The 26,099-nt window shown below is 35.5% G+C and overlaps 2 protein-coding genes across 4 annotated transcripts; both read left to right on the top strand.

Annotated features, from left to right (window-relative positions):
• Nucleotides 1-6,295: 6,295 nt before the first annotated feature.
• Nucleotides 6,296-13,739, top strand: LOC113690408 (proline--tRNA ligase, cytoplasmic). Of its 3 annotated transcripts, XM_072050432.1 has the most exons (14): nucleotides 6,296-6,434; nucleotides 6,620-6,671; nucleotides 7,190-7,241; nucleotides 7,937-8,004; nucleotides 8,094-8,179; nucleotides 9,060-9,152; nucleotides 9,355-9,471; nucleotides 10,568-10,755; nucleotides 11,087-11,153; nucleotides 12,083-12,205; nucleotides 12,315-12,467; nucleotides 12,555-12,839; nucleotides 13,015-13,233; nucleotides 13,328-13,739. In XM_072050432.1, the coding sequence occupies exons 4-14, from the start codon at nucleotides 7,950-7,952 to the stop codon at nucleotides 13,484-13,486; spliced, it is 1,545 nt and encodes a 514-aa protein (XP_071906533.1). In that variant the 5' UTR covers nucleotides 6,296-6,434; nucleotides 6,620-6,671; nucleotides 7,190-7,241; nucleotides 7,937-7,949; the 3' UTR covers nucleotides 13,487-13,739. The 3 variants fall into 3 exon arrangements, with proteins under 3 accessions (XP_071906533.1, XP_071906534.1, XP_027064097.2); XM_072050433.1 differs by lacking the exon at nucleotides 9,060-9,152; XM_027208296.2 differs by lacking the exons at nucleotides 6,296-6,434; nucleotides 6,620-6,671; nucleotides 7,190-7,241; nucleotides 7,937-8,004; nucleotides 8,094-8,179 and having other exon boundaries at nucleotides 9,135-9,265.
• Nucleotides 13,740-15,236: 1,497 nt separating this feature from the next.
• On the top strand, nucleotides 15,237-21,174 carry LOC113690252 (2,3-bisphosphoglycerate-independent phosphoglycerate mutase). Its single transcript, XM_027208089.2, has 10 exons — nucleotides 15,237-15,383; nucleotides 15,569-15,770; nucleotides 15,890-16,017; nucleotides 17,234-17,384; nucleotides 17,524-17,727; nucleotides 18,602-19,026; nucleotides 19,418-19,610; nucleotides 19,703-19,798; nucleotides 20,497-20,652; nucleotides 20,836-21,174. Exons 2-10 carry the CDS (start codon nucleotides 15,609-15,611, stop codon nucleotides 20,998-21,000), a joined length of 1,680 nt encoding a protein of 559 aa, XP_027063890.2. The 5' UTR covers nucleotides 15,237-15,383; nucleotides 15,569-15,608; the 3' UTR covers nucleotides 21,001-21,174.
• The last annotated feature ends 4,925 nt before the right edge of the window (nucleotides 21,175-26,099 follow it).

Here is a 26,099-nt window from a genome sequence, read left to right as displayed (position 1 = left end):
AGAACCTTTTAAGGCATCAGTTTTGTTATTGTTATGTGGATTTTCATGTCTAATGAAAATCAGCGCTAAAGTTTGGTGTTACATGATAAGGGAACGAATTAACTTGTGGGCAGGTCTAGTCCTCAACATGAGAATTTTTTTTTTTTTTTTGGGAATAACTAAGAAGAAGAGGAAAGGAAGATTGGAATTTAGGACCTTTAAATTCGAAGATCTCAACTTTATTACGTTCACAATTAATCGTACATAACTTATTTATTTATTGATAGACTTTTCCACTTTTACTATGGGAACTAATTTCCATCAAATTGGCATTTTAGGGGCTAATTTTACAAAGTATTGGTCAAAAAACAAAAAAAAAAAGCGCACAATTATTGCTCTGATAGAGCCAATTTCTAATTATATGCAGGCAAAAATGTCTTTTCTTTTTAAATATAAACGGCTGCCATGTTGAATCAACACGACAGCAGGTGCACATTTTTTAAATTTTGAACGACAACCGTGCGCTGTCATCAGGGGCGGGTAATAATTTTGTGATTAAGAATTTTCTTCATCTCTGGTTGTAAAATTATGAACAAAAGAAAATCAAAAGAAACCTCTGCTGTAATGATCCAAAGAATTAATAATTTACGATGTAGAATACCAGCTTAAAGGAGAACGAGTTATCAAAGTTTGGCTGCTCATAAAGTCAAAGCTGAGCCAATACTCCCCTCACATACGAAATGATGATTATTTGTCCTTACAAATGAAAAACACATATTTTTTAATCCCTCAACTCATTTCTACTCATATTCTTACCGAAAAAAGAAAATTATAGTATAAGGTAATATCCTAATTTATACCAATTGAAACAGTATAACGGCCTAATCTATGCTACGTGACACAAAATGTATTTTGATTGATTCAAATTGATACCAAATATATTTACAGTCAATGTTAGACTGGCTGCATAATTTAAATTGATGCTGATCAAAATGGTAGTATCCTAATTGATGCTAATACATAAAACATTAAGGAGGGATACTTCAATTGCGTGTTTGTGGCTCTTTTCTTCCAAAAGGTAATCGTATTTAGTTGATGCTCATCCAAATGGTAATATCCTAATTGATTCGTATAAAATATTAGGGAAGGATACTTTAAATGCTTATTTATGGCTTTCAATGTTCCGACTGAGTTTAAAATGATACTAGACAATTACTTATGATCAATCTAAGACTAGCTATATAGTCACTATTTTAGTTGACGCAATTATGTAAAAGGCAATATCCTAATTGATGCTAATACGTAAGGTAACATCCTAACTTGTGTGCTAATTGAGATATTACGTAAAAAGTAATATCCTAACTTAATGCTAATACAATATTTAAGCATTTTGACAAGTAGTACTCCTAAAACCTTCTAGTACATTACAGTGGTGGAGGGATTAAACCAAAAAATACTATACTTTTCTTTTAAATTTCCTTTATTCTGTAAATAAAACCAAAATTTTGTGTTTATTAACAAAAATTAGAATGGAAGATTCTACAACTTTCACCCACTCCCCCAAACCAATAATGTAACAGTATATAACTTTTTGGTTTCTAAAGGTACTAAACAAAAGACAAAAATAGGAGATAACTTCCATATTCAAGAAATCTAGCGTCAAACACTTGAAGCTCTTAGAATTTGGTCCTCCTCTTCCTTCTATGGTGCTCGCACAACCTTTCCCCCCCTTTTCTCTCCCCTGCTTTGGATTAGAAACTTGGAATTAGAAGTTGCACAAAATGAATTTGGTGATTGATGAAAGCAATGACCAAACAAAGCCACATCCTTAGAGTCAACAAGTTCAGGAAGTTTGAGGGAGAAAAAAAGGTTATGGAATTGCCTAGATTTCTTGCTGCCGAACTAACCTTCATCTCCAGACCGGATATATCAACTGTCGCCATCGTCTAATTCTAATTGTTAGAAAGCAAAGTGAAGAAAACCTATGAAACTAAGCAAACCAAGGTGGCTAAGTTTGTAGCTTTTCTTACTTTTCCTAGATTCTGATCGGTGCATTGTGATGTTGAGTGTGATGATGAACTGTAACATGCATTTTATTCGAATGCCTTTAAAAAGTCTTAGACTTTCTAAAATCTCTATATAATTTTGTGTTTTACCACGTAACCCTCATGATTTAAAAAACTATATACAATATAATCCTTTTATATTTTAGGTTAATATGTGACTGTTAGTTAAAACTAACGGTCAATAATAAAAAATCAAAATCAAACTAATAAATTGATAAATTTATCCATTCATTATTTCTTTATTTTTTCCTTCGAACATAAAAACGAATAAATTGAAATAAAAAAATAGATAAATAAGAACAAGAAAATACCATTACAGGTTTGGTTTAAAAACCTATAATGATAGTTGTAGTAAAAAAAGATTTGGTATTTTTTGTTTCTTATTTATTTGTTTTATATTTCCCGTCCATCTTTTTTGTTTTTTATCTATTTATTTTTTATTTTCCTTCCATTTTTTTGTATTTTGAGAAAATTAAGATTGTGTAAACTAAAGTATAGGTTTTCAAAATTATCTCTTCTCTTTCCAAAGAGAGAAAGAGAGAGAGAGAGAGAGAGAGAGAGAGAGAGAGAGAGAGAGAGAGAGAGAGAGAGAAAAGAAAAAATAAAAATAAAAAATAAAAAGAAAAAAATTAGTGAAAGAGTGAATTTGTCAATTTATTAGTTTGACTTTGACTTTTTACTATTGATTTTTAGTTTTAATGAAAAAACTAACGCTGTCACTTTAACCCAAATCATAAGAGGTTACGTATAGATTTTCAAACCATAAAAGGTTATGTGGTAAAATACCAAATTACAGGGGGATAAAAAATAATTTATCCAAATAATAATCCGAAAATTAGCAAAAAAATTTGAGTTGCTTTTCTTGCGTTGATCTCGAATGCGATAATTTTATGTTCGCTTGAGATTGAATTCAAGTGACTTTCACGAACTTGTCACTTGAGTTTGACTTGTTCAGATTGCATACTTTCAGTAAATATATTCATAACACTGTGAGGTTCTTTAGATTGTAAATTTTCAAGAAATTTTGGAAAAAAAAATTACTGTAATACTTTTTTTTTTTAAACCGTGGTGGATATTTAATGATAAATGATGTTGCCAGGAGATCTTCTACACATAGAGAGTACCATTGCATTAATGAATACTATGGATAAATGGGACAGTGCATTGTCAGCAGAACTACATGCAAGTTATTTAACCATGGTAGACATTTAACGATGAACGATGTCATGTTCCTACTTAACAAGGTTAAAACAATCTAATACAATGGAGACCATCAGCTAAAGGATCATTTATTTTGTCATTGGCAAATTCTTATACGGAGTTAGAATACATTTTCTATTGCAGATGCTAAAATACTACAAGGTTACGACTTACTAGGGCCTAGCGCCATGCTGCTCTACTGCAGGTTTTCTGAATTACCAAACTCCAGTTTGAAATTTGAATACTCTATTGATATAGAAATTTAGGAAAGCATGGAACATAACGTTTAGCGAGTATATAGACATCTTATTTGCATAGCCAAATAAGTGAAGTGTCTAACTTCTGGAGAATAATAATTGATAATGAGAAGATATGACCAACATTGGTGAAAAAGGCATGACCAGAATTGACTAAGAATTGGTAGGGCCAAGAAACTGATCCACCAATCTTGCCACTTAATTAGCTAGACCATCTACTACTTCTTGGGTGCTCGCTTCAGAATACTCTAACCACATCTTCATAATTGTCGAAAATTTATCCTTCTCCAAAAAGGGAGGAACTTATTCATCAAATACAAGTTTACGAGAAGATTTTCCTATGGGGGTCATGTACTTTTCACCCATAGGAAAATCTTCTTGCAATGAAACCAAGTTTAATACATTTGCATTTTTAACGTCATAACCCAGTAATCAAAAGCTTTTAAATTTAAGCAAAAAAAAAAGAGAAAGATCTTACCTAAATCAACACTCAAACCTGATGCATGAATTGTCTCCATGATCTCAATCTCAGCAGCAGTTTCTATAATCTCAGGATCAGCGGTTTATGATCTCTGGCTCTTGTTTACTCTTTTTTTGCCCTTTTTATTCTTTTTTCTTTGATGAACATGTACTCGTAGAACAAGAAATGGAAACCTATTAAACTAAGGAAACAGAAAACGGAAGTCAAGAAGAAAGTGACTTGGTAGAAGCTCTTGGTGTGTGCATGTCTATTATTTATATAGATACTTCATTCTCCGTTGATTGTGTAATGATGAGTGATGACTATTCAGCCTTCTTCATTAATGAACAGCAATATGCATTGGTTGCATAAAATATGTAAAATGTGGTGAAGCTGTAGAAGAAGTCCTGCATTGAAGGTTATAAAATTGCTGGAGGACTAAATTGGCTAAAAGAATTATAAAGTACGAAATTGAATTTGGTGTAAATGTCTAGGACCAAAAAGGCCAATTTTCCAAAGTAAAAAAAAAGTAGTAATAATATGCTTGAAAAATTACTAATTTGGTCCCTCATATTTTCATAAAAAAACTTTTTTGGTCTCTCACATTTAAAATCAATAAAAATAGTCCCTCAAATATAAAAATTTTACCTATTTGGTCCCAAGCTCATTTTTTTCTCAAAATTTTGGCCAAAAAAATGCATTTCTACCTCATGTGCCCATAATTACCGAGGCAAAATAGAAATAAAATTCATTTTCGTTCATCAAAAAAAGACCCACCCTCTCCCAATTTTCAACCACTAAAAGCCTATTTCTAATTCTAAACAACCAAACCCCAATTCTCAATAACAAAACTTCAGCAAATGCACCTTGACAAAAGGTAATGAAGAAAAATGCATAGGGATCAGAATGGAAAAAAGGTAACAATAATCAAAACGCACCAGTGAATCACAGTAGACAATATAAAATTTTGTCTAAATAGCATAATGTCATGATTTGTTGTGTATATTATATAATATTATAAGGCTAGATGTGTTATATTTGAACTTACAGAAAGTTTTGTTGTTGATAGGGATGAAAACGAGGTGAGTCGAGTTGAGTCGACATTGATTTAATCGAGTCAAGTCTCAAATTAATTCTACGAAACTTGAATTCAAACTCAACTCGTTGAGCTTGACCTCGAGTTCCACTCGAATTCGAGTGGAGCTCGAATTCGAGTTCAAGTTTAAAAAAATAATTATTTTATTTTTAAAAAATAAAAAATAATTATCTTATTTTTAAAAATAAATAAAATAATAATTTTTAACGAATAATAAAATATTAGGTATATATATGTAATTTTACTATTAAAATATATATATATATATATATAATCTAGCTCGCGAGCTAATGCGTTTGGTATTTTTGAATTTGAATTCAAACTCGAGTTTGACTTGATTAGCTCGAACTCGACTCGAGTTCAATATTGACCGAACTCGACTTGAACTCGTATCTGATCGCGAACGGATCGATTTGTTTGCAGCCCTAGTTATTGAGAATTAGGGTTAGTGTTTGAGAATTAGAAATAGAGTTTGATGGATGAAAAATGAGAAAATAGGAGGTCTTTTTTTTTTTTTTTTGTGAACGGAAACGAATTTTGTTTCCATTTTGCCCTCAAAATTACGGATATATGAGATAGGCGATGCATTTTTTTTGATTGACAAAACTAGAGCTGTTAAGTTAATCGAGTAGCTCGAAAGCTCGTTAGAGCTCGGCTCGTTAATTTTGGTTAACGAGTCGAGTTCGAGTTCGAAACATGTTCGTTTAGTTAATGAGCCGAGTAAGCTCGGCTCGTTTGATACTCGAGTAGCTCGTTAGAACTCGTTAATGAAGGGCATATTTGTCATTTTAGAAATCAAAATTATAAAAATTAAAAATTATAGGTTTTTATTAAGGTTAATTTGTACGAGCTCGAGCTCGAACTCGTGAATCTCGACTCGTTTGTGATAAACGAGTCGAGCTCGAACTCGAACCACATGTACATTTAACGAGCCGAGTTCGAACACATTTTAAAGGTCGTTTTCCTAACGAGCTCGAGTCGAGCTCGGCTCGAATTAAACTCGAGTCGAGCTCGGCAGCCAAATACTCGGCTCGACTCGGCTCGATTAACAGCTCTAGACAAAATTATGCAAAAATGAGTTTTGGGACTAAATGCATAAAATTTTTATGTTGGAGGACTCTTTTGATTGATTTTAAATGTGACTCACATTATGTGAGGGACTGAAAATGCTTTTTCAAAAATGTGATGGACGAATTTGGCAATTTTCCCAAATATGCTAGATGAACATTTCACCATCCTTTGACCTAGAAATCCAAAAAGATCAGTCTGAGGGTAATAAAATAGAGAACAAATCAGAAATTCCTAACCCTAACTCTCGATCCTCTTCATTGCCGTCAGCTTCGATAGGAGAGAGATCGATCACCTCGCCGGCGCCGGTAAGTCCGTTGACCAAAATTCTCCGTCTTAACTGTCCTCATTTCTCCCTTCTTCTACTCGTTTTCCTAATTAAGGCCTAATTTCCGGCTTAACCATAGCTGTTGTTAAACTCGTGGCATTTTCTGTTAATACTTCTCTGAAATTGCGTAATTTCATGCAAAACCTCTCTTGATTTAAATTTCAGAATCGGTTGTGATTTGGGGCGCGAGTTGCCAGCTGAAGCTTGGGAGGAGAAGGTAAAATTTCTGATTTTGCAGTGGGTAAATTGTTTAATTCACTTAATTTCCTCAAAATTTAAATCGTAAAGTTTAATTGGGGCCAATTTGTTGTTAAAATTAGTACTGCATTCAATGTCGGCAAGAGACGCGGGTTGAACTCCTAATACTCTCTGTAGGCTCGTTTTCCTTTTCTTTCTTTAGTCCTTTAAGGTTGCATCTGGAACTTTTAAAAGAAACTCAAGATACTATTATTTAATTCCTTCAGTTACTGTAAAAACTAATAAAAGGAACTCATAAATAACTCTAACTCGGAGGGAAGATCTTTATACTTCTATTAGTATGTTACACATTGAAGTTAATACAAGAGAAGAAGCTGATTAAGGAATTCCTTGAGTTTGCTTTAAAGTACACGCAAGAGAGGACGAAAAAACCTTGTGGTCGAGTAAGGCAAAGAAAAGAGGGGGTCAGCGTTTTCTGTTAATACTTCTCTGAAATTGCATAAATTCATGCAAAACCTCTCTTGATCTAAATTTCAGAATCGGTTGTGATTTGGGGCGCGAGTTGCCAGCTGAAGCTTGGGAGGAGAAGGTAAAATTTCTGATTTTGCAGTGGGTAAATTGTTTAATTCACCTAATTTCCTCAAATTTTAAATTGTAAAGTTTAATTGGGGCCAATTTGTTCTTAAACTTAGTACTGCATTCAATTTCTACTAGTTCGCGTGGTTCATGAGTTTTTAGATGTTATATAATTGGTTTAGGATTGAATCTATATTGCTTTAACTTGAGGTCTAATGCCCAAAGTCTAAAGATGGCACAAAGATTTTTTGAGAAATTCTTCAGCTGCATTCTGTTGTGGCGATTAGTTCTTACTAGAATGAAGTCAATAGCTAATTTAAGGACTGTGATTTTAGCATATCTATATAGTAAGATTAACATTTCCTTGGTTTCATTGAAGTTATGCGATAAAATCTATGCTATGCTATTGATGCTAATGATGTAATTTGGTAGAATTTTCATTTATCATATTATGACATAGCAAAATTGCTGGTGGAAAACCTGAATACAGACATAATGCTCGTAAGTAAATTCATATAATTACAATTTAAAACTACATGAAACGCATTGATGAAAATGCGTAATTGCTAAGGCAGCTTTTTCTTGATTTAATACATATTTTGAAGAATTTGCTTTTGAGTTCAAATTATTAATTATTCTTCTACAACCATTGTAATTGTGTTTTAATTATATGGAGTAATTTTTTTGAGCCTTTTGCCAAAATATCAGATTGATTTCGATTATGGCTGGTAAGGAAGCCAAGGGTGCTGATGGTGGTGCCAAGGGTGGTAGTAATAGTGAGTAATACTGGTTATCAGATTGTTTATGGTAATTTGGTTGTTCATATTTGTGTAGAAATGTTTATGGAGTTTGGTTAATTTTGCAGAGGGTAAAAAGAAGGAAGTGAAAAAGGAGACTGGTCTTGGTCTCACCAACAAGAAGGATGAGAATTTTGGAGAGTGGTACTCTGAGGTAAAACAATAACTTTCTTAACATATAGTAAATATTGTATTTTACTGCTTGTTTACCTATGTATTTGTGTGTTTGGTTGGTTGTTTGGGGACTGAAGTAATGTTTATGAAAATGTAAATATTTCATGCAAACTTGAAAGCTGAGATTTTTTTTTTAAGCAAAAGAAGTTAGTAATATAAAATGCTAAATGATATCAAGAATTTTTTGGGATGCACACAAGAAGATAGGACATTGCATTGGGGGCTACCTATACTCATCTGTTCTTAGCCTATTACAATATCCTTGCAAATTATGCCTCCATTTGTGGTATATGATGCAGTAGCTGTAATTTTAGAACTTGAACAAGGATTTTTTTTGCAAGTTGAAAGTTTGCATTAATTACTGGAAAAAAAAAGAGAATTTTAGCAATACATAAGAAGAAATAATTTGAGAGCTTCCTTTATAGGTCATAACAATAGTTAGGAGGATAGGAGGTTTACAATATTTCCTTTTCAGTTAATCATGCATCCGTGCTACATTTAAGCTGTTTATAACTGTTATGGTAAAGGTCCTGCTTCTTTAAATAAGAACCTTAGTGGTTATTAAGAATTACGACTGCCTTTTTCTGTCATTCTTTTTAAAAAAGCATATCCAGCTCAAATTGTTGGGATCCAAATTTTGATGGGAGAATAATGAGGTTCTGTTGCTGACATATTCCTGCAACCCAGTGGACTTTTTTGTGTTAGGATCTACTTTTATGACACTCCCATTTGATTGGAACATTGTCAGCTTGCTGTTTTCTGAGGACTTTTATTGTTCTCTTTCTGGCTTCTGCACAAATTGGTAAACATGTTTCTGGATTTGATCATGACTCTTCTGTTGCCTCAACTAATTTCCCTAGGTAGTTGTTAGTGGTGAAATGATCGAGTATTATGACATTTCTGGCTGTTACGTCCTACGGCCATGGGCGATGTCCATTTGGGAGATCATGCAAGTAAGTGTGAAATACTTTTTGGTTGCAAACTCATGATGGTTGCTTGCAGGTACCTTGTGTGTCTATAAGTGCCAAGTTATGAGATTTGTGTGCAGTGCGGATTATTTAACAGAGTACACAATATTTAAATCTTTTGGATCTCGTTATTTGTGAACCAGTAATCAATGTAATACGCATGTTGATATACTCTATGCTGTTATAGGAATTCTTTGATGCTGAAATTAAGAAAATGAAGATTAAGAACTGTTACTTCCCACTTTTTGTATCGCCTGGTGTTCTAGAAAAAGAGAAGGATCACGTTGAGGGGTTTGCACCTGAGGTAAGATTTGTTCCCTTTCCTGTTTTTCCTTCAATAAATTGTATTCTGAAGTTTCATGGTTTGTTAACTACGTGTTAGAAAATAATCTTCTTGAACCTTATTGCCTCTGCATCATACTTTGGAATTTTCTATAACACTTTATTTTTTTCCATTTTTCTTGAGCATTGGGGAAGTGCTATTGTTTTGAATTGACTTAGCTATGTTGAAGACATAGTTGATGCTTAATCTGAAACCAAGTCTATATACAGTTATAGGTATGTGTTATTACTTTTCTTCTTTTTGCTGATATCTTTTTGTTGAATCACTGAATTCTGGATTGGAGACCATGTGTCATTTAGTGCAATTTGCATCTTGTGTGCATATGAGAGGATTGTGAATCAAATTAAATGGTAAATAGTGTATAGGGTATAAAATGGGAGAGGAAATTAAATTGTTTATACTGTATAGGGAAATAAGATGATAGGCCCATTGACAATTGTCATGATTTTTACATTCAATTAAGCTGGAGAGCTAATTATTGCATCAGTTTCAATTCTCATGAGAAGTTGTAGCATAACTGCCATTTTTCTTGAATTGTTGTTCTCTTCACTGGTATGACATTTCATTTGTCTCAGTATTTGTACATGGAAATGCTCTTAAAAGCATTTATTGCTATAAATATGGTATATAAAGCTTGTGGAACAAAAGGCGTCCAGGTGACAGTCGTCTTCTGACTTTTAATGTTTCTTTTAATCATTGGGGGAAAATTCATAGGACTAAATGGAAGTAGTGACTTTAAACAGATTCCAGTTGCATAAAGATTGAAATGTAGAGGGCTCTTCTTACAAAAGGTTAATTGTGTTGTATGTATTTAAGATTTAGGGATCTGTATCTGTTCTGCTATTGATTTGCTATCCTAATGGCATGATAGAAGTGCTACCTCGGTGATTGGATCTTTAATAGCATGCTCTAATTCACACTTGAACCATCTCTTCAACACCCCATTCTGTTTCATTTGAGTTCTCTTGACTATGCCTTTCAGTATTTCTCTTAGTTGTAATGAATTTGATCCGAAGCCCGGCTGCTATCGTTATATTTCAATTATGGCTCTGTGCAGGTTGCCTGGGTTACGAAGTCAGGGAAATCTGATTTGGAAGTTCCAATTGCTATTCGTCCAACTAGTGAAACTGTCATGTATCCTTATTACTCTAAATGGATAAGGGGACACCGAGACTTACCTTTGAGGCTCAATCAATGGTGCAATGTTGTAAGATGGGAGTTCAGCAATCCTACTCCATTTATCAGGTGCTTTTAGTAGGACTACTTGGGGTTGGTTCTTTTGCTCAATCTTTTGGATTGTCTTGATTTCTCTAGCAGTTAGGAGAACTTGACTTTCTTAAATGATTATACTGGGAGACCCTGCTTGATGGGCCATAAACTGTTCACCTGTAGCCCCTGATAAAAGCCCTCTGAACCCTCCCCTGCTCCCACTTTGTTTTCTGTCCTTTTGGCCTCGTATGTTGGGTTATTTCTTGCTATTTTGTCCCCATAACGTTTGGTGCTTTTGCATCATATTATCTCTCTGCAACTACCATTGGGAATAAAAATTGATTATATGGTGTTCTGCGTATTGCAGGAGTCGTGAGTTTCTTTGGCAAGAAGGGCATACTGCTTTTGCTACAAAGGAGGAGGCAGATGCTGAGGTACCTTTTATTTGGTAGATGTAGTTGCCATTATTTATCCTTCAGCTAAAACAAAGATGAATATTCTGCTGGTTAGTTTTCTTAAAGAAATGAAATGTCTTTGGAAAATGCTGAAGTTTATTCTCTTGGTTCTGCTGCAAATTTAAGAGCATACATGTTTGTCACCTTTAAGGTTCTGTTGTCTTCGTTGTGTGTTTGTAGTGTATTCTCTCTCTCTCTCTCTCTCATGCACTTTTTAGTTGAGACATTGTCCAAGGATCACTGCTTGTTCTTTCCTATACAGTTCGGAAATCATCTAGGCACACTTTATTGCTACTTCGGGTTCAGAACCTGCTGTCCCGGGTGTAATGAAGTCTTGAATACTGCTGAATGTACATCAAATATCAGCCGTCTTATTACCTGTAAATATGTAGTGGAAATTGGGTTGAATAAGTATGTTTTATGAGAACTTGATTAACTTGTCTCTATTGAATGGAAGGAAGTATTTGTTAAGCCTATTTCAACTTCTTTGGGCCATTATACTATCCAAAATTCAAGTTACTCTTTATATCATTCTGTTTTTTTGTGCTATCTTCCATATTACATGTCATAGTTGAACTGAATGCTGCTTTGATGAGAGTTGAAAGTATACAAATAACAAAAAGCAAAGGTAGGAAGCATTTTGGCCCTGCATATTGGTGTTGTATTGATATTTAAGAAAGAGCAGGAACGCTAGAGGCGCTATCTTTTTTTGTGATTAATGTTTTTTTATTCATCAGTTTGATGTTATTCCGTGCAGACACAAAAGAAATGTAAGATACTCAAAATAGGACTGGAAAGAATCACGCTGATGCTTGTGCAGTTATTAATGTAGTCTAGATGGTATCCACTTGCAGAGAATAGCCATTTTTTTTCCATGCTCACACTAATCTTTTAACTAAAATTTTCAGGTTCTAGATATATTAGAGCTCTATAGACGTATATATGAAGAGTTCTTGGCTGTTCCTGTTATAAAGGGGAAGAAAAGTGAGCTGGAGAAATTTGCTGGTGGACTGTATACTACAACTGTTGAGGTACTGGATTTGCAAATGTACTCTAATGAACGAACTTCTTTGAATTTACTGTAATCAACAGTTGTTTGTCAGTGTTTTGTACAAAACTGATTTGGTAAATCTTTACTAGGCTTTTATTCCAAATACTGGCCGAGGTATTCAAGGAGCAACATCCCACTGCTTGGGACAAAATTTTGCAAAAATGTTTGAGATTAACTTTGAAAATGAGAAGGGGGAAAAGGCTATGGTCTGGCAGAATTCCTGGGCGTACACCACCCGAACAGTAATATACCTTTATCTTAATAATGGACTTGTCTTGTTAGAGTTGGTATAAATTTCTGTATTTTACATTCTTTATGCCATGTGATAGATTGGGGTGATGATAATGGTTCATGGCGATGATAAAGGCCTGGTGCTGCCTCCAAAAGTTGCAGCAACCCAAGTAATTGTAATTCCAGTGCCCTACAAGGATGCTGATACTCAAGGGATCTTAGATGCATGTGCCGCAACAGTGAAAACATTGTCTGAATCAGGTATTCGCGCTGAAGCAGACTTCAGAGACAATTATTCTCCAGGCTGGAAGTATTCACATTGGGAGATGAAGGGTATCCCTCTCAGGATTGAAATAGGGCCAAAGGACCTTGCTAACAAGCAGGTAAACAGAATTGGAACTATGCTTGTTCTTTTGCATTTTTGGGTTTGCATTGTTCTCTATGCTTCCCAGGATGAAGTGGAAAAAGATTTATTTTTTTCCGTTGGCTTGAAGTGGCAAGGTGAAGGCACATATTTTAGATGGTATATTAATCACTGTTTCACTACCTCATTCTTAGGTGCGTGTTGTACGCCGGGATAATTCGGCTAAATCTGATATCCCCATGGATAGCTTGGTTGAAAAGGTAAGAGAAGTGCTGGATGAAATCCAGCAAAACCTGTTCAGTGTTGCGAAACAAAAGAAAGAAGCGTGCATCAAGGTTGTAAAAACTTGGGAGGAGTTCCTTGAAGCTCTGAGCCAAAAGAAGCTGATTTTGGCTCCATGGTGCGATGAAGAGGTATGTCATTTGTTTCTCTCCTAATTTGAACAGCACGACTACTTTTTCATGGATTTCATGCCTGCTCTTTGCAATGTTGACATTCCTTTTGCAGGAGGTGGAGAAGTCTGTTAAAGAACGGACAAAAGGGGAAATGGGAGCGGTCAAGACCCTCTGCTCTCCATTTGACCAGCCAGAGTTGCCAGAAGGGACTTTGTGCTTTGCCTCAGGAAAACCAGCCAAGAAGTGGAGTTACTGGGGGCGCAGCTATTAGACTACACTTTTTACCTCTATTCAAACTTGTTTGTGGGGATTTGAAAACCCCTTGAGAGATTGTTAGAAATTATCAGGACGAATCTATACAAACTTTGATCCCATTTGCTTTGTGCAATTGTTTTGAAATCCTTAATACTAGTGGCACATTGATCCACTACTTTCAGGGACTAGACAAATACTAATGTATTGATGTTGTAGTTGACCAGAGTTGAAAGCTATTTCTCGGCAGTACCATTTTTGTCTTCTTCCAAGTGTCATTGTCTTGGCTCGTGGATTTATTAAAGTTTCCCTTGGCACTTCAAAAAAATTAGTTGGTATTTGCAGGTGCCACGTTGGTTAATGTAGATAGAGTTATGACCATTTTTCATAAAAGTTTTGAACATGTTTGGTTGATTATGACTTGATGGGTGATTGGTTTTTCCTGTATAGTACTTCTTCTTTGACAAAATTCATACCAATTTTCCATTTGTGGAACATAAAATGGACATTATGCCTTGTTGAGGTATTTCTTGGTCATTGGTCATTGGAATTTTGAACTTGTTTTCTGGGACTACGGTCAAAAGTTCTGAACAACAAACTCAAGGAAAAAAAAAAAAAGAATATGAGCCTAAAAATAATAATACTTTCATTTGTATCTCTACAAGAAACTATGTGCTGCCAAATTCCGGAATTATTTTTAATGATTTATCTTCTAAACTCTCGAATTGTGTAGGGTTAAATAAATAAACAAGGGTTTAATTGGGGTACTTAATAGTTAATAATCATCAACAAGGAGTTTATTCATTAAAGTTACTGAATCATGAAAGTTTTTGTGGTAGATTTATTAAATAGCACCTTGCTTTAAAACAAAGCTAAATTGCTATACTCAGCGGTCAACTTGAGGAGTAGACCTTCTTGTGAAACAAGCACTGTAAGAAGCATCTTTGGTATATACTACGGCATATTTAAAATAAGCCCTGCCTGCCTAAATAATTGAGTAGATACCCTTTTGGGTGAAAAAGTATGCCTTTAATGTAATTATTTAACAAACTGATGTGGTATAGGGGACATGAATTAATGTGTATCTTTTACTTTTGATAATTTTAATGAAAAGTCAACAAAAAGAAGTGGCCAATGCACATATAAAGGCATTATTGTATTTTTATAAGCAAAGAGTGGCATGGGAAATGATGTAGGTTCCTATTTTTATTTGGGGGAATGGCCTAATCTAAATTAGCTGACATATTTACCCTCACTAATTACTAGAATTAAGAAAAACTAAAAATGAGGTTATTAAAAAAAAAAGGATAGAACCATAGTTCATCTTTACGGCCTAAAATGCAGAGACATGATTATTTTTTCTTCTTTTTTCTTTTTGTTAAATTTCTTGCCTGCTTTTTTATTTTTTAAAGAAAATTCGATTCGTTTATCATCTTTCCAATATAATTATAAGTTGAATTATTAATATTCGAGGAAGATTCATTATATCTAAAATAATAATTATAAATCGATAAGTTTACCATTGATTTCAAATTCTCTTCCAAATCCCTATCTCCATGCTTCATTGCTAATATGGTGGGAGCCTCTAGCCCTCTACCATGAATAATTGCCTGCACAAAACATTTGCTAATCCCCTCCATCCTATAGAGGACCTGTCTGTTAAATAACCGTATATTGCAGGGATTCAGTCATAATTTCCAGAACTTCGGGGTCTTATCGCAGTAAAAAGAAACAAATCAAAAAAGCCCCACCTAAACATCACGTTTTCTGCCGCCTTGGCGACTCTTCTTTCTCGTCCTTTCCTCCCATTTCCATAAATAAAAATCAACTAACCGCTCCCCAAGCCAGCCTCCTTTCTCTATATATATACGAATCAAATCCAGCCATCTTACTGGTTTTCCTGCTTCTACAAACAGGTTTTTCTCTCTATATTTCTTTGTTTTCATATTTTCAATTTTTTCGATAACCCAAGTGGTTTTTATATTTATTTGTTTTGAAATTTATATAGATCTGGTTCTGGTTGTGATCTATTGTTGCTGCAGCAGTAGCGGATTTATTAACTTCTGGGATTTTTATTTGGTTTTTTCTTTCTTTTGGGTAGTGTTGAGTGATTGAATCGATAGAAAAGAGGAAGAAAAGAAATGGGTAGCTCAGGATTTTCATGGAAATTGAATGATCACCCGAAGCTTCCCAAAGGGAAGGTTATTGCAATGGTGGTTTTGGATGGATGGGGTGAAGCCAATCCCAATCAATACAATTGTATCCATGTTGCCGAAACTCCTGTCATGGATTCCCTCAAGAATGTAATAGTTGAGCTTTTTTTGTGATTTTTTTTGCGTATCATTTTTGTTATGCTGCTGAAACTTTGGGTTTGCTGGCTTTTTTCCCTTTTGTTTTCGCTTTGTTGGTTTTGGGTTGAAAGGGTGCTCCTGAGAAGTGGAGATTGGTGAAGGCTCACGGGAAAGCTGTGGGGCTGCCCACGGATGATGATATGGGGAATAGCGAGGTTGGTCATAACGCCCTTGGTGCTGGCAGGATCTATGCTCAAGGGTAAGATCTATGTTTTTTCTTTTTTTTTTCTCCAAATATTTGTTTTTTATGACAAATGATTTGGTTTGTTTAACATTTCCCTTATCGAAGACTGAGAAAATTTTGAGGTTTTTTATTTTTTGGTTGTGGGATGCTTTTTTTTCGCCGTTGTGTACTACTTATGTAAATGAAAGCTGCATGGTCTTTATCATTGAATTGTGTTTAAGCAGTGTGCAGTTTGCCGTAAATTTTTTTATGTTTTATGTTTTGCTTCTGGGATTAAAATAAATTATGGAAACTGTTTTGTCTATAGGAAAATCTATACGAGTGTGCTCTTGAGTAGTGACTTACCTAGTTTGATGTTTGGTGTCATTTATTAAATTTAGTTCAATTAGTTGACCATCTAGTATTTGTTACTTACTCATTGATTGTAATAAGTGCAATTATAATGAACCAAATTGACCATTTAGAATAATTTTTGAAATTTTTTATTAGGACATAGTAAGAATTGACTTTTATTTTGATCAAGGAAAAGCAGAAGTCCAGTTTAATTTTAATAAAATGTAACCAATGTAGTCAAAATTTATTTTAATTTATTGAGGCTTGATTAAAAGCAAGGTCTAAAGAGCTAGCAAACTGCTGTCTTGTATTTTGAATTTTTATTTTTGCATAATTCTTCTATATTTTTCGCTGACTACTACGTTATAAGTAGATTAGCATCTTCTTGTGTTAGTTGTTGCTAACTGGTACTAATAAATATTGATCGGACATTGTAGAATTCTTTTTTAACTTTGATTTATCAAGCGAATCATTACCAGCAGTTTTTCTCTTTTGTTTTTTGTGTCACTTTGACTAACATATAATGCATTAAACGAGTTTCCTTTTTAGGTCAGGAATGCAATGTAGCTGTACCATATGAACCTGCCATCATAGACCCTTTCTCTATAGCTTGCTTTCTTTAGCAATCTCTTGGTTTCCTAATGAAAATTTTCTAATTTATTGAGGTTGAATGTACTAATAGAGCACAGACAATATTTTTGAATGATGAATTATTTTGTAGCACTAGTTTGCCTCCAATGAGTGTTCTCGTTGTTCGAAACTATCAGCATTACTTTGTTCACTACCATTAGCTCATCTCGGAGTTCTAAATTTATCCCTTTAACTAGTCTTTAAAGTTCAACACTCACATTTTCTAACTAGAGCTGGACATGATTTAAATTTCTTGGCATTTGGACAGAGCAAAACTTGTTGATTTAGCTCTTGAGTCTGGAAAGATATATGATGATGAAGGTTTCAAATATATCAAGGAATCTTTTGAAACTGGAACATTACACCTCATAGGGCTGTTGAGTGATGGCGGTGTCCACTCTAGGCTTGATCAGTTACAGGTATATTTTGCGGATTTTAAGATTGATTTACCTTTCTGTCTATGAGTTTCTCCTTTCAATGAATAAGCCTCATAATGAGTTTATACTTTAGCTGACCTAAGCAGAATAAATCACTGTTGGTATTACTTTTATGGTACAGCTTCTGCTTAAAGGTGCCAGTGAGCGTGGTGCCAAAAGAATTCGGGTCCATGCTCTTACTGATGGACGTGATGTATTGGATGGTACAAGTGTAGGCTTTATGGAAACTCTTGAGAATGATCTTGCTAAATTGCGAGAGAAAGGTATTGATGCACAGATTGCATCTGGTGGCGGACGAATGTATGTCACAATGGATCGTTATGAGGTAAAGCATAGGTGTTTGACTTTTGTGTGCACTCATTTCTATTTTCTTGAGATGTTGTGCTTTGTAATTACTTTCATGTGCTCATTTTTTTTTATTAAGGCATAGGTGACTATATTGCGTCAATATTTGATTCTCTTTGGAGGCTGCTGTCAATTTAAATTCTGGATTCTTGCTTTGCCTTATTTAAAAACTTCTCTTCTGCAAATAACTAGCGAACTTTGCTGGTCAACTGATGGTCAATTCTTTTGAAAGTGTGTTTGTTGCATCTTACATTTTGTTTACGTGCTGCTACACTATTTGGTTTAGCTGTTTGTGGTGACTGTTTTTGGTATCATTGATGCTTTGTCTTTTTATAAGTTGCCTTACATTTTTCTCATAGGACTCGACTTCTACTTTTTTTTTTTTTTTTTCGTTTTCCATCTTGAAGCCCTTTCGTCAAATGTAGTAGACCAGTTTCATGAGGACTTCTTGATGTGTATACACTAATGCACATGTTCACAAAAATGTGCAAACAATGCTCGTGCTAGTATGGTTGTTCTATCGTGGTAGGGAGTTGGGCTTATATTCAAGTTAACCCCCAAAAAAAAAATGCAAACAATGCATCCTCAAAATGTTGATGATGTGCTTGTACATTGTTTAGGAGTTGGATGTGGTTCCTAACTGATTTTGTTGGATGACATGATTTTTGGTCTAAAAGTTGATCCAATGTTTCTGAAGTTCGACACTGACTAAATAATGTTTCTTTTACTTTTGTTACTTCACAACTACTGTAATAGGTGCTAGCCACATTTTTTATATGGTAGGTGAGGGTATGTAATTCTTCCTTCCTAGTTTAGTAGATGCACTTACTATACTTGGTACTAACTCTTTGCAGAATGATTGGGATGTTGTTAAACGAGGTTGGGATGCCCAAGTTCTTGGTGAAGCTCCACATAAGTTTACAAATGCTGTTGAGGCTGTCAAGAAGCTAAGGGAGGAACCCAAGGCCAACGACCAGTACTTACCTCCATTTGTTATTGTTGATGAGAATGGAAAGTCTGTTGGTCCAATTTTGGATGGTGATGCTGTTGTCACTTTCAACTTCCGCGCAGATCGCATGGTTATGTTAGCCAAGGCCCTCGAGTATGAAGACTTTGATAAATTTGACAGAGTTCGATTCCCTAAAATTCGTTATGCTGGAATGCTTCAGTATGATGGTGAACTGAAGCTTCCCAGTCACTACCTGGTTTCTCCTCCTGAGATTGAGAGGACATCTGGTGAATATTTAGTGCATAATGGCGTTAGTACTTTTGCTTGCAGGTGTGTTGGTATAAATGCAGTTCTTTATTTTTGTTTTGCATTTAGCGGATGAGATTGTTGAATGTTCTGAACAAGTTTTTTTCATTGATCTCTTGTTTTCTGGGGATATTTTTTCTCCTGCTTCCTGGACATGGCTCTAGTCAAAGTTTTTATGTTATGCTTATTATGAGGAATTTGTTAGGTACCACATTTGATGACTATACTTGTTGACAAGCTTGGTGATTTTTGGGATCCTTTGCTCTTTCAAGTGTATGGAGAAACTTTTATGGAGCAAATGCCGCTGATATGAATCTTTACTTTAGGGATCTTGCTATTTGGTTGTAAATTTGATTGTGCATGAATTGTATTGACCTGAGTAATCAAATACAATTACTTTATTTCTTGTCCACAGCGAAACTGTTAAATTTGGACATGTCACCTTTTTCTGGAATGGGAATCGGTCTGGTTATTTTGACCCATCAAAGGAGGAATATGTTGAAATTCCTAGTGATAGTGGAATCACCTTCAATGTCAAGCCAAAGATGAAGGCTTTGGAGATCGCAGAGAAGGCCAGAGATGCTATTCTCAGCGGCAAGTTCCACCAGGTAAATTTCTTGTAGGTTCAAAGTTAAAACATTTTTCTTCAACTATAACAACTTAATGAGTGCCTTTAACTATGGTGGTGATGTCCCTGCAGGTACGAGTGAACCTACCAAATAGTGACATGGTTGGGCATACAGGTGATATTGAAGCAACAGTTGTGGCTTGCAAGGCAGCAGATGATGCTGTAAAGGTAATGCTGGCAGCTTCTTTTTGCTTTAACCTATCTTTAAAATTTGAGGAGAAAAAAATAATCAAACTAGTTTTTTACAATTTCACTTTGTGCAGCAACTTATGCTAGTGTGTTTCACTTGAGTGTCTTAATTGCTGTGTGTTGTGAGGATATGCTGGCTTTCATTTTTTTCAGACTGAATATTTTGAAGGAGAGAGACCTTATGCCTGTGCAGGTTTTCAAAACCTACATACACGTTAGAAATCTATCGTCTTATGCTGTTGGCTATTTGAGTTGGTGTTTTACTTTTCCTTGTCTTTGGTTTGACTTTGTGCTGCAAAGCAGTTTGAGAGCTGGACACTGTCGATACTAGTTTCTGTCTGGCTATCTTCTGACAAAGAATTTATAGGACTGATTAATTGGAGAATTCAGTATAAAAATCGAATTCTTTCAAATTGTATCCATGTTTGTCATCATTATGAGATGGGGCATGATGTAAGTTGGCTCTTTATGCACTATCAATTTGGTGCTGTTTATTTGAATTAGTACCATACTTTTGGAGTTGGGCAAAGTTTGTGATATTTGAGTAAACCCCAGGGGAGTTCGCCATGAGATGCAGCTTACAGAAGTTTGGTTGGTGTTTTAATTGTAAAGGACTATTTGATGAAACTAGCAGAATTATTCTTGATTGCTGAATGAACTTGTTTGATTGTTCGTAGATGATCCTTGATGCAATTGAGCAAGTGGGTGGAATATATGTTGTAACTGCTGATCATGGAAATGCTGAGGATATGGTGAAGAGAAACAAGAAAGGGGAACCTCTTCTGGACAAGAATGGCAACGTTCAAATTCTTACCTCTCACACACTGGAGCCGGTACGTACAAACTCCTTAAATCTGAGTTCCAGGATTAGATAGTTATACTGGCATCTTGTTCTTGGTGCTTGCCGACGTGATGTGGTATTATCATTTGGGTGGGAAAACTGTGACATGCATTTCTTACTAAATTGGTGTTTTTGCCTAAGTAGTTCTTCATGAATATAATTGGATTCTGTGTAGGTACCCATTGCAATTGGTGGTCCTGGATTGGCACCAGGGGTGAAATTCCGTCAAGGTCTCCCTGGTGCTGGCCTGGCTAATGTTGCTGCAACTGTCATGAACTTGCATGGCTACGAGGCACCTAGTGACTATGAGCCAACCCTAATTGAGGTAGTTGACAATTAGGCGGGAGGATTGATAGAAAATTTTGCTCGAGGATTGAATAATTGTTAAGAATATTTGCTACTGGATAAAATATTTAGCTTTTGTTGTATTGAGCTGCATTCGATACATAGTTTCTTATTGATGACCTCGTCATATAATTTTACAGAGGCTCTCGTTGTCATGTTTTTTGGTTTCTGAGTTTGTGTCGTATTTTTTTTCTTGTCGAAATGATAATATATATATATATATATATGTCTCTCTTAAAAGTATATACAGTATGAGCAAAGGCGCATGCATGCTTTACAAACGTCCCGCATCTTGATTATTGACACCAACTGCTATGGAGCTTTCGCCTTTGTTCCCGGAGTTGGTGCATTATTCGGTTATTATGCAGTATTCGGGTACAATATGAGCAACACTTTGGGTTTCGTTTGGCTGGAGGTAGACCTGTTAAACGAGCTGAGTCGAGCTCGAGCATAGGACAATCGAGCTCAACTCGAACCTCTAATCGAGCTAGCTCGAGCTCGCTCGATTAGTAATTCGAGCTCTATAAGGCGCTCGAACTCGACTCGATGTGCTGATAGAAAACTCGAGCTCGGGCTCGAGCTCGAGTTTTGAAATCGAGCCGCCGAGCTCGAAGCTCGAACTCGAGCTCGCCATTCAACTTCTTAATTTGGCTTGGCACCACTCCAATACTCTCTATTTTAGTACTAGTAGCAGCAGCAGTATTATTATTTATTTATTTAAAACAAAAGCCAAAAAAAAAAAAGTAAACCCACATATGCTTTATGTAAATCACTCTGTCGAGGGGGTCATTAACCACATTTTGAGTACAACATCCTGCTACATTTTATCATTATTATGAACATGAACAAACAAATGTAAGCAGAATAGAGCAGGGACTGGAGGGGCAAAAATAGCAGTAGCAACAGCAACAACAACAACGATGGGCATAATAATAATGAGAAGAAGAAGAAAGGAACACGGATGGATGTTCTCGAGTACAAAATTTACTTTAAAATCTTGGAAATAAATCTCTCTCGCTGCATATATATATATATATATATATATATATATATATATATATATATGTATATATATCATATACACTTGACACTTATCCAGTGTCAAAGTGAAAGAGAGACTTTTGCTCAAGCTCCTGTATTTTTCGCCTGAGGAGCATTAGCAACTCAAAAATTGGCCACAGATCTACGTCTGACCAGTTTCACCAGCATTTCCAGGCCTGGTATTTAACAGAGGTTGCAATGCTTTGACTACGAAGCTCATGTTGGGTCGAAAAATCAGCTTCATATTGCACGCACAACGCAGCAACAGCAGCCATCTGCATTTCAAAAATTAAAAAAACCGCAATTGGTGCAAAATGGACAGCTGCTTTAATTTACTTGACTCTCTGCAAATAAACATGACATCCCAGGTGGCTCCGTATGGCGCTGCTCCATATGGTGGCTGCGGCTGTGGAACGGGAAAGAGATGACAGAAAGGGGAAATCAAAAATTAGGGATGGCGCCTGGCGGTGAGAATGAAGTCTGCAGGGTGCGGCGTGAGAATGGAGGCTGCGGGGTGCGGCGGCGTGAGAATGGCAGCTGCGGCTGTGGAACGGGAAAATAGATGACAGAAAGGGGAAATAAAAAATTAGGGCTGTGGAACGTAAGAATGGCGGTGGTGAGAATGGAGGCTGAGGGATGCGGCGTACGGTGGCGTGAAAATGGAGGCTGCGGGGTGACGGCTGTGGGAGGAGAAAATGAAAGACCAAAGGAGGAAAGCATGAATTAGGGCTACAGACGGACGGGAGATGCCTTTGACCAGAGTACCCCATACACATTAAAATGACGAAAATGCCCTTATTTTTCGAGCCTACCGAGCTTACACGAGCCGAGCAGGCTCGGCTCGTATATTAAACGAGTACCTATTAGAGCTCGAGCTCGGCTCGTTTCTCTTTGTTAACGAGCCGAGCCGAGCTCTTATCGAGCCGGGTCGAGCTCGGCTCGCGAGCTGCCCGGTTCGATTAACAGCTCTAGCTGGAGGTGCAAATCTTTTGTCAAAAAAAAAAATATATTGAAAATACATGAATTAGACCAATATGTACATTAAAAATCACCAATGCCAGCCCTTCCACTAGTGAGCAACCCCATCTCCCTGCCATCGTCTACCCATGAGCCAGCTCTTTTTGTCCCTTTCCTGCCACTTTTCATTCCTTCCCGCAACTTCACAAACTGCTTGGATATAGATCACCCTTCCTCAACTGATAGCCCCAATCTTTCTCCCTCACATTACCTCTCTCTTACATTGTAACTCTTACCATGCAGCCCCGTCTCCCTTCTCGTCACAATCTTACCTCTTTCCCACTCCCACAAGCATTGCCTCCCTTTCCTTCACCAAGCAATCCTATCTCTCACCCAGTCCTGTCATGCTTTCTTCCCAACCTGCAACTCTATCTACCCGTCAGCCATAAATTGCCTTCCCCATACGCACAACCCTATCTTTGTCCTTCATTTCACTCTTAATGACTTGTTGTTTTAGTATCGCTTTTTAGGCAATTTTAGACAAATCCTAGTCTTGAATCATAATCTACAGGAAATAAATACTAAGTTTGCAATTACCTCCCATGAGATATTTGAATCATAGTAAGTTTGAAATATATAAATACTAAAAGTTTGAATCATGGTCTTATTGTCTACTTCGAAGTTACATATAGGGATAATTTCAAAAACCTCCCTGAGGTTTATGACATTTTCATTGGGCTCCCCTAAGGTTTTCAAAATATCATATACCTACCCTGTCAGGTTATTGGACTCAATTCGTAAATTGATTCCGACAAAATGACATAATTACCCTCATAACTAATAAGATATTTTGCAACTATGTTGACATTATTACTCAAGCCCTCAATTAGTAGGCTTAACTGAATTAATGACAATTTGGAGGATAAAATAATTTTTAATTTGCCATGGGTGCAAATTCTAAACATCCTTTTCTAATTGATGTACATGATTGAAGCAATATATCAGATTTTAGTGTTCAATTAGAGTAAGAGAAATTGAGTTTTTTCAAAAAATTCAAAAAGTTTGAAGAGGAAATTTGGTCTCACGGAAAGAGCGGGAAAATTTGGTAATTGTGAATGTCTCAATGTTAGCCTCTAAGATTTTTCTACTGCAAAATTTTGGAAAATTTTATATTTTGGTTGCAGATTTTAAAGTTTGTTGTTGGTGATCATGTTTAATAATGACTTGAAAAGTGATTAAATCTTATCTTCGATTGTGCGTAAAATGGAAAATATGGCATTATGTACTTTGTATTATGTTCTGTGTGATTTGCTTCTTTTTTTTTTGAGATTTTTCGGCAATGGATTATAGTGTTTTTTCTTGAGTTTCTTGATTGTTTGTTTCATTATTATGGAACATAGGTGTTGTTTTGTATGGAATTGAGATGCGAGATATTAGTTGTGGATGACTTCTAAATAGAGAAAGTGCGAATTGATGACCTTTTTTTTTTTTTTTTTTTCTAATTTCTGGTTAGTTAATCAAGAAAACCAGCATAGGATAGTTTCTATTACCATGATTCACGTGTATTGCTTGAACAAGCCATGTGTTTGTTTCTAGCTGTTACAGCTGCTCACTTCATTTAACTATTGCTTTAGCTTATCCTCTGTTGCCACTTCATACTGTTGTTATATAGAGTCTTACACATTGGCTGCTGCAAATAGATGTTATTAGAAAGGGTTGCAAAAAGAGATGTTGGTTTCCAATTTTCAAAGTGCAACAAAAATTTTGCCTTTCTATCAGTTCTATTTACACCTTCTGAAATTTCATTCTTGTTGCATTAGTTATGCACTGTTCATATCAAATTAACACACTAATGCAAATCTTGAGGGCTGTTGTGGAATCAAATTGTTTCTCTCTCTTGAAACGAATTTTATATTATTTGTGTTTTTGAATTGGGTGGGATTTGTTATCAGCTACTTAGTTTTAGGGGAGGTGCCTGATATTTTGAAAACCAAAGGAGAGGCCAGTGAGACTAGCAGAAACCCCAAGGGAGGTTTTTGAAATTATCCCTTACATATATAGAAAGAACTATCAAAAAATACTTCTTGAAAAGTATGTATAGGAACTTTTTAAAAATGATTTAGAAAAAACCCTTCAAAAGCACCCTAGTTCTTTTTAAGTTGATACACTCAAAATTATTTCTCTTTAAAACTCACTATCTTTATAAGAGCATGCATTGCACATATTAATAAAAATATTTGATGTCCCAAAAGGTATCGTTTTAAGCATGTGATATGATTATAACAATGTAAGGAAGAAAATTTGAAGAAAAACTAAATAAAGAACATGCTAAAAAGATCTACTTCATGGGAATATTAAACTCTAGAGGAAAGAATAATCCGGATTACATACTTGCATTATAGCTTAAAATGTTCAGTGACAAAGAATAAGAGGCTAACATGTATGACCAACGAGAAGAAGCAGAACAAAAAGAAAGATGGGAAATGCGGGATTTCTACAGGTTGTGGAAAAAAGCTTGATGATGGTGAGAAGCAAATATCTATAGAGTTAACGATCATTGTGGCCTCGAAGTTCCCCAGTTTCTGGATCGACATACATCCAGGCCGCATCTGGCACACTGCAAATAAGTGGACAATCTCAGAAATTAGGCGCATAAAAATAGCAATTTTTGGAATTGGCAAATCAACTATCAACTTTAGCAAGTGGACTTTACTCTTCAATGTTTGTCGAGGCATTCCTTGGGACTTTGTCCTGTAATTAGAACAGTAACAATTGATTATTTGAAAAATAGTCCCAAAATAAAAAATGAATCTAGGGTTTCAATAAAAAAAAAAGAGAGGCTAACATGTATACTTCAACCAAAAATTATATATTTAAAATAAAACCAATTAACCAAGATGAATATGAAAATAAAAGTAAACATCACTATATGTGCTTTCTTTTTGGTTTGTGACATGCTCAAAGATCATCCAAATGCTTATACTATAGTATTAATGAATCCATACTAAGGACAATCTCGAGATACTCGCACTAACACACTACATACCTGTACTTTGATGATCGTTTGAACTAAAAAGAGAGCAGTGGAGCCATGGT

Source organism: Coffea arabica, chromosome 5c (genome assembly GCF_036785885.1).
Source record: "Coffea arabica cultivar ET-39 chromosome 5c, Coffea Arabica ET-39 HiFi, whole genome shotgun sequence".
NCBI lineage: Eukaryota > Viridiplantae > Streptophyta > Magnoliopsida > Gentianales > Rubiaceae > Coffea > Coffea arabica.
This window is presented reverse-complemented; position numbering and strand designations above follow the sequence as displayed.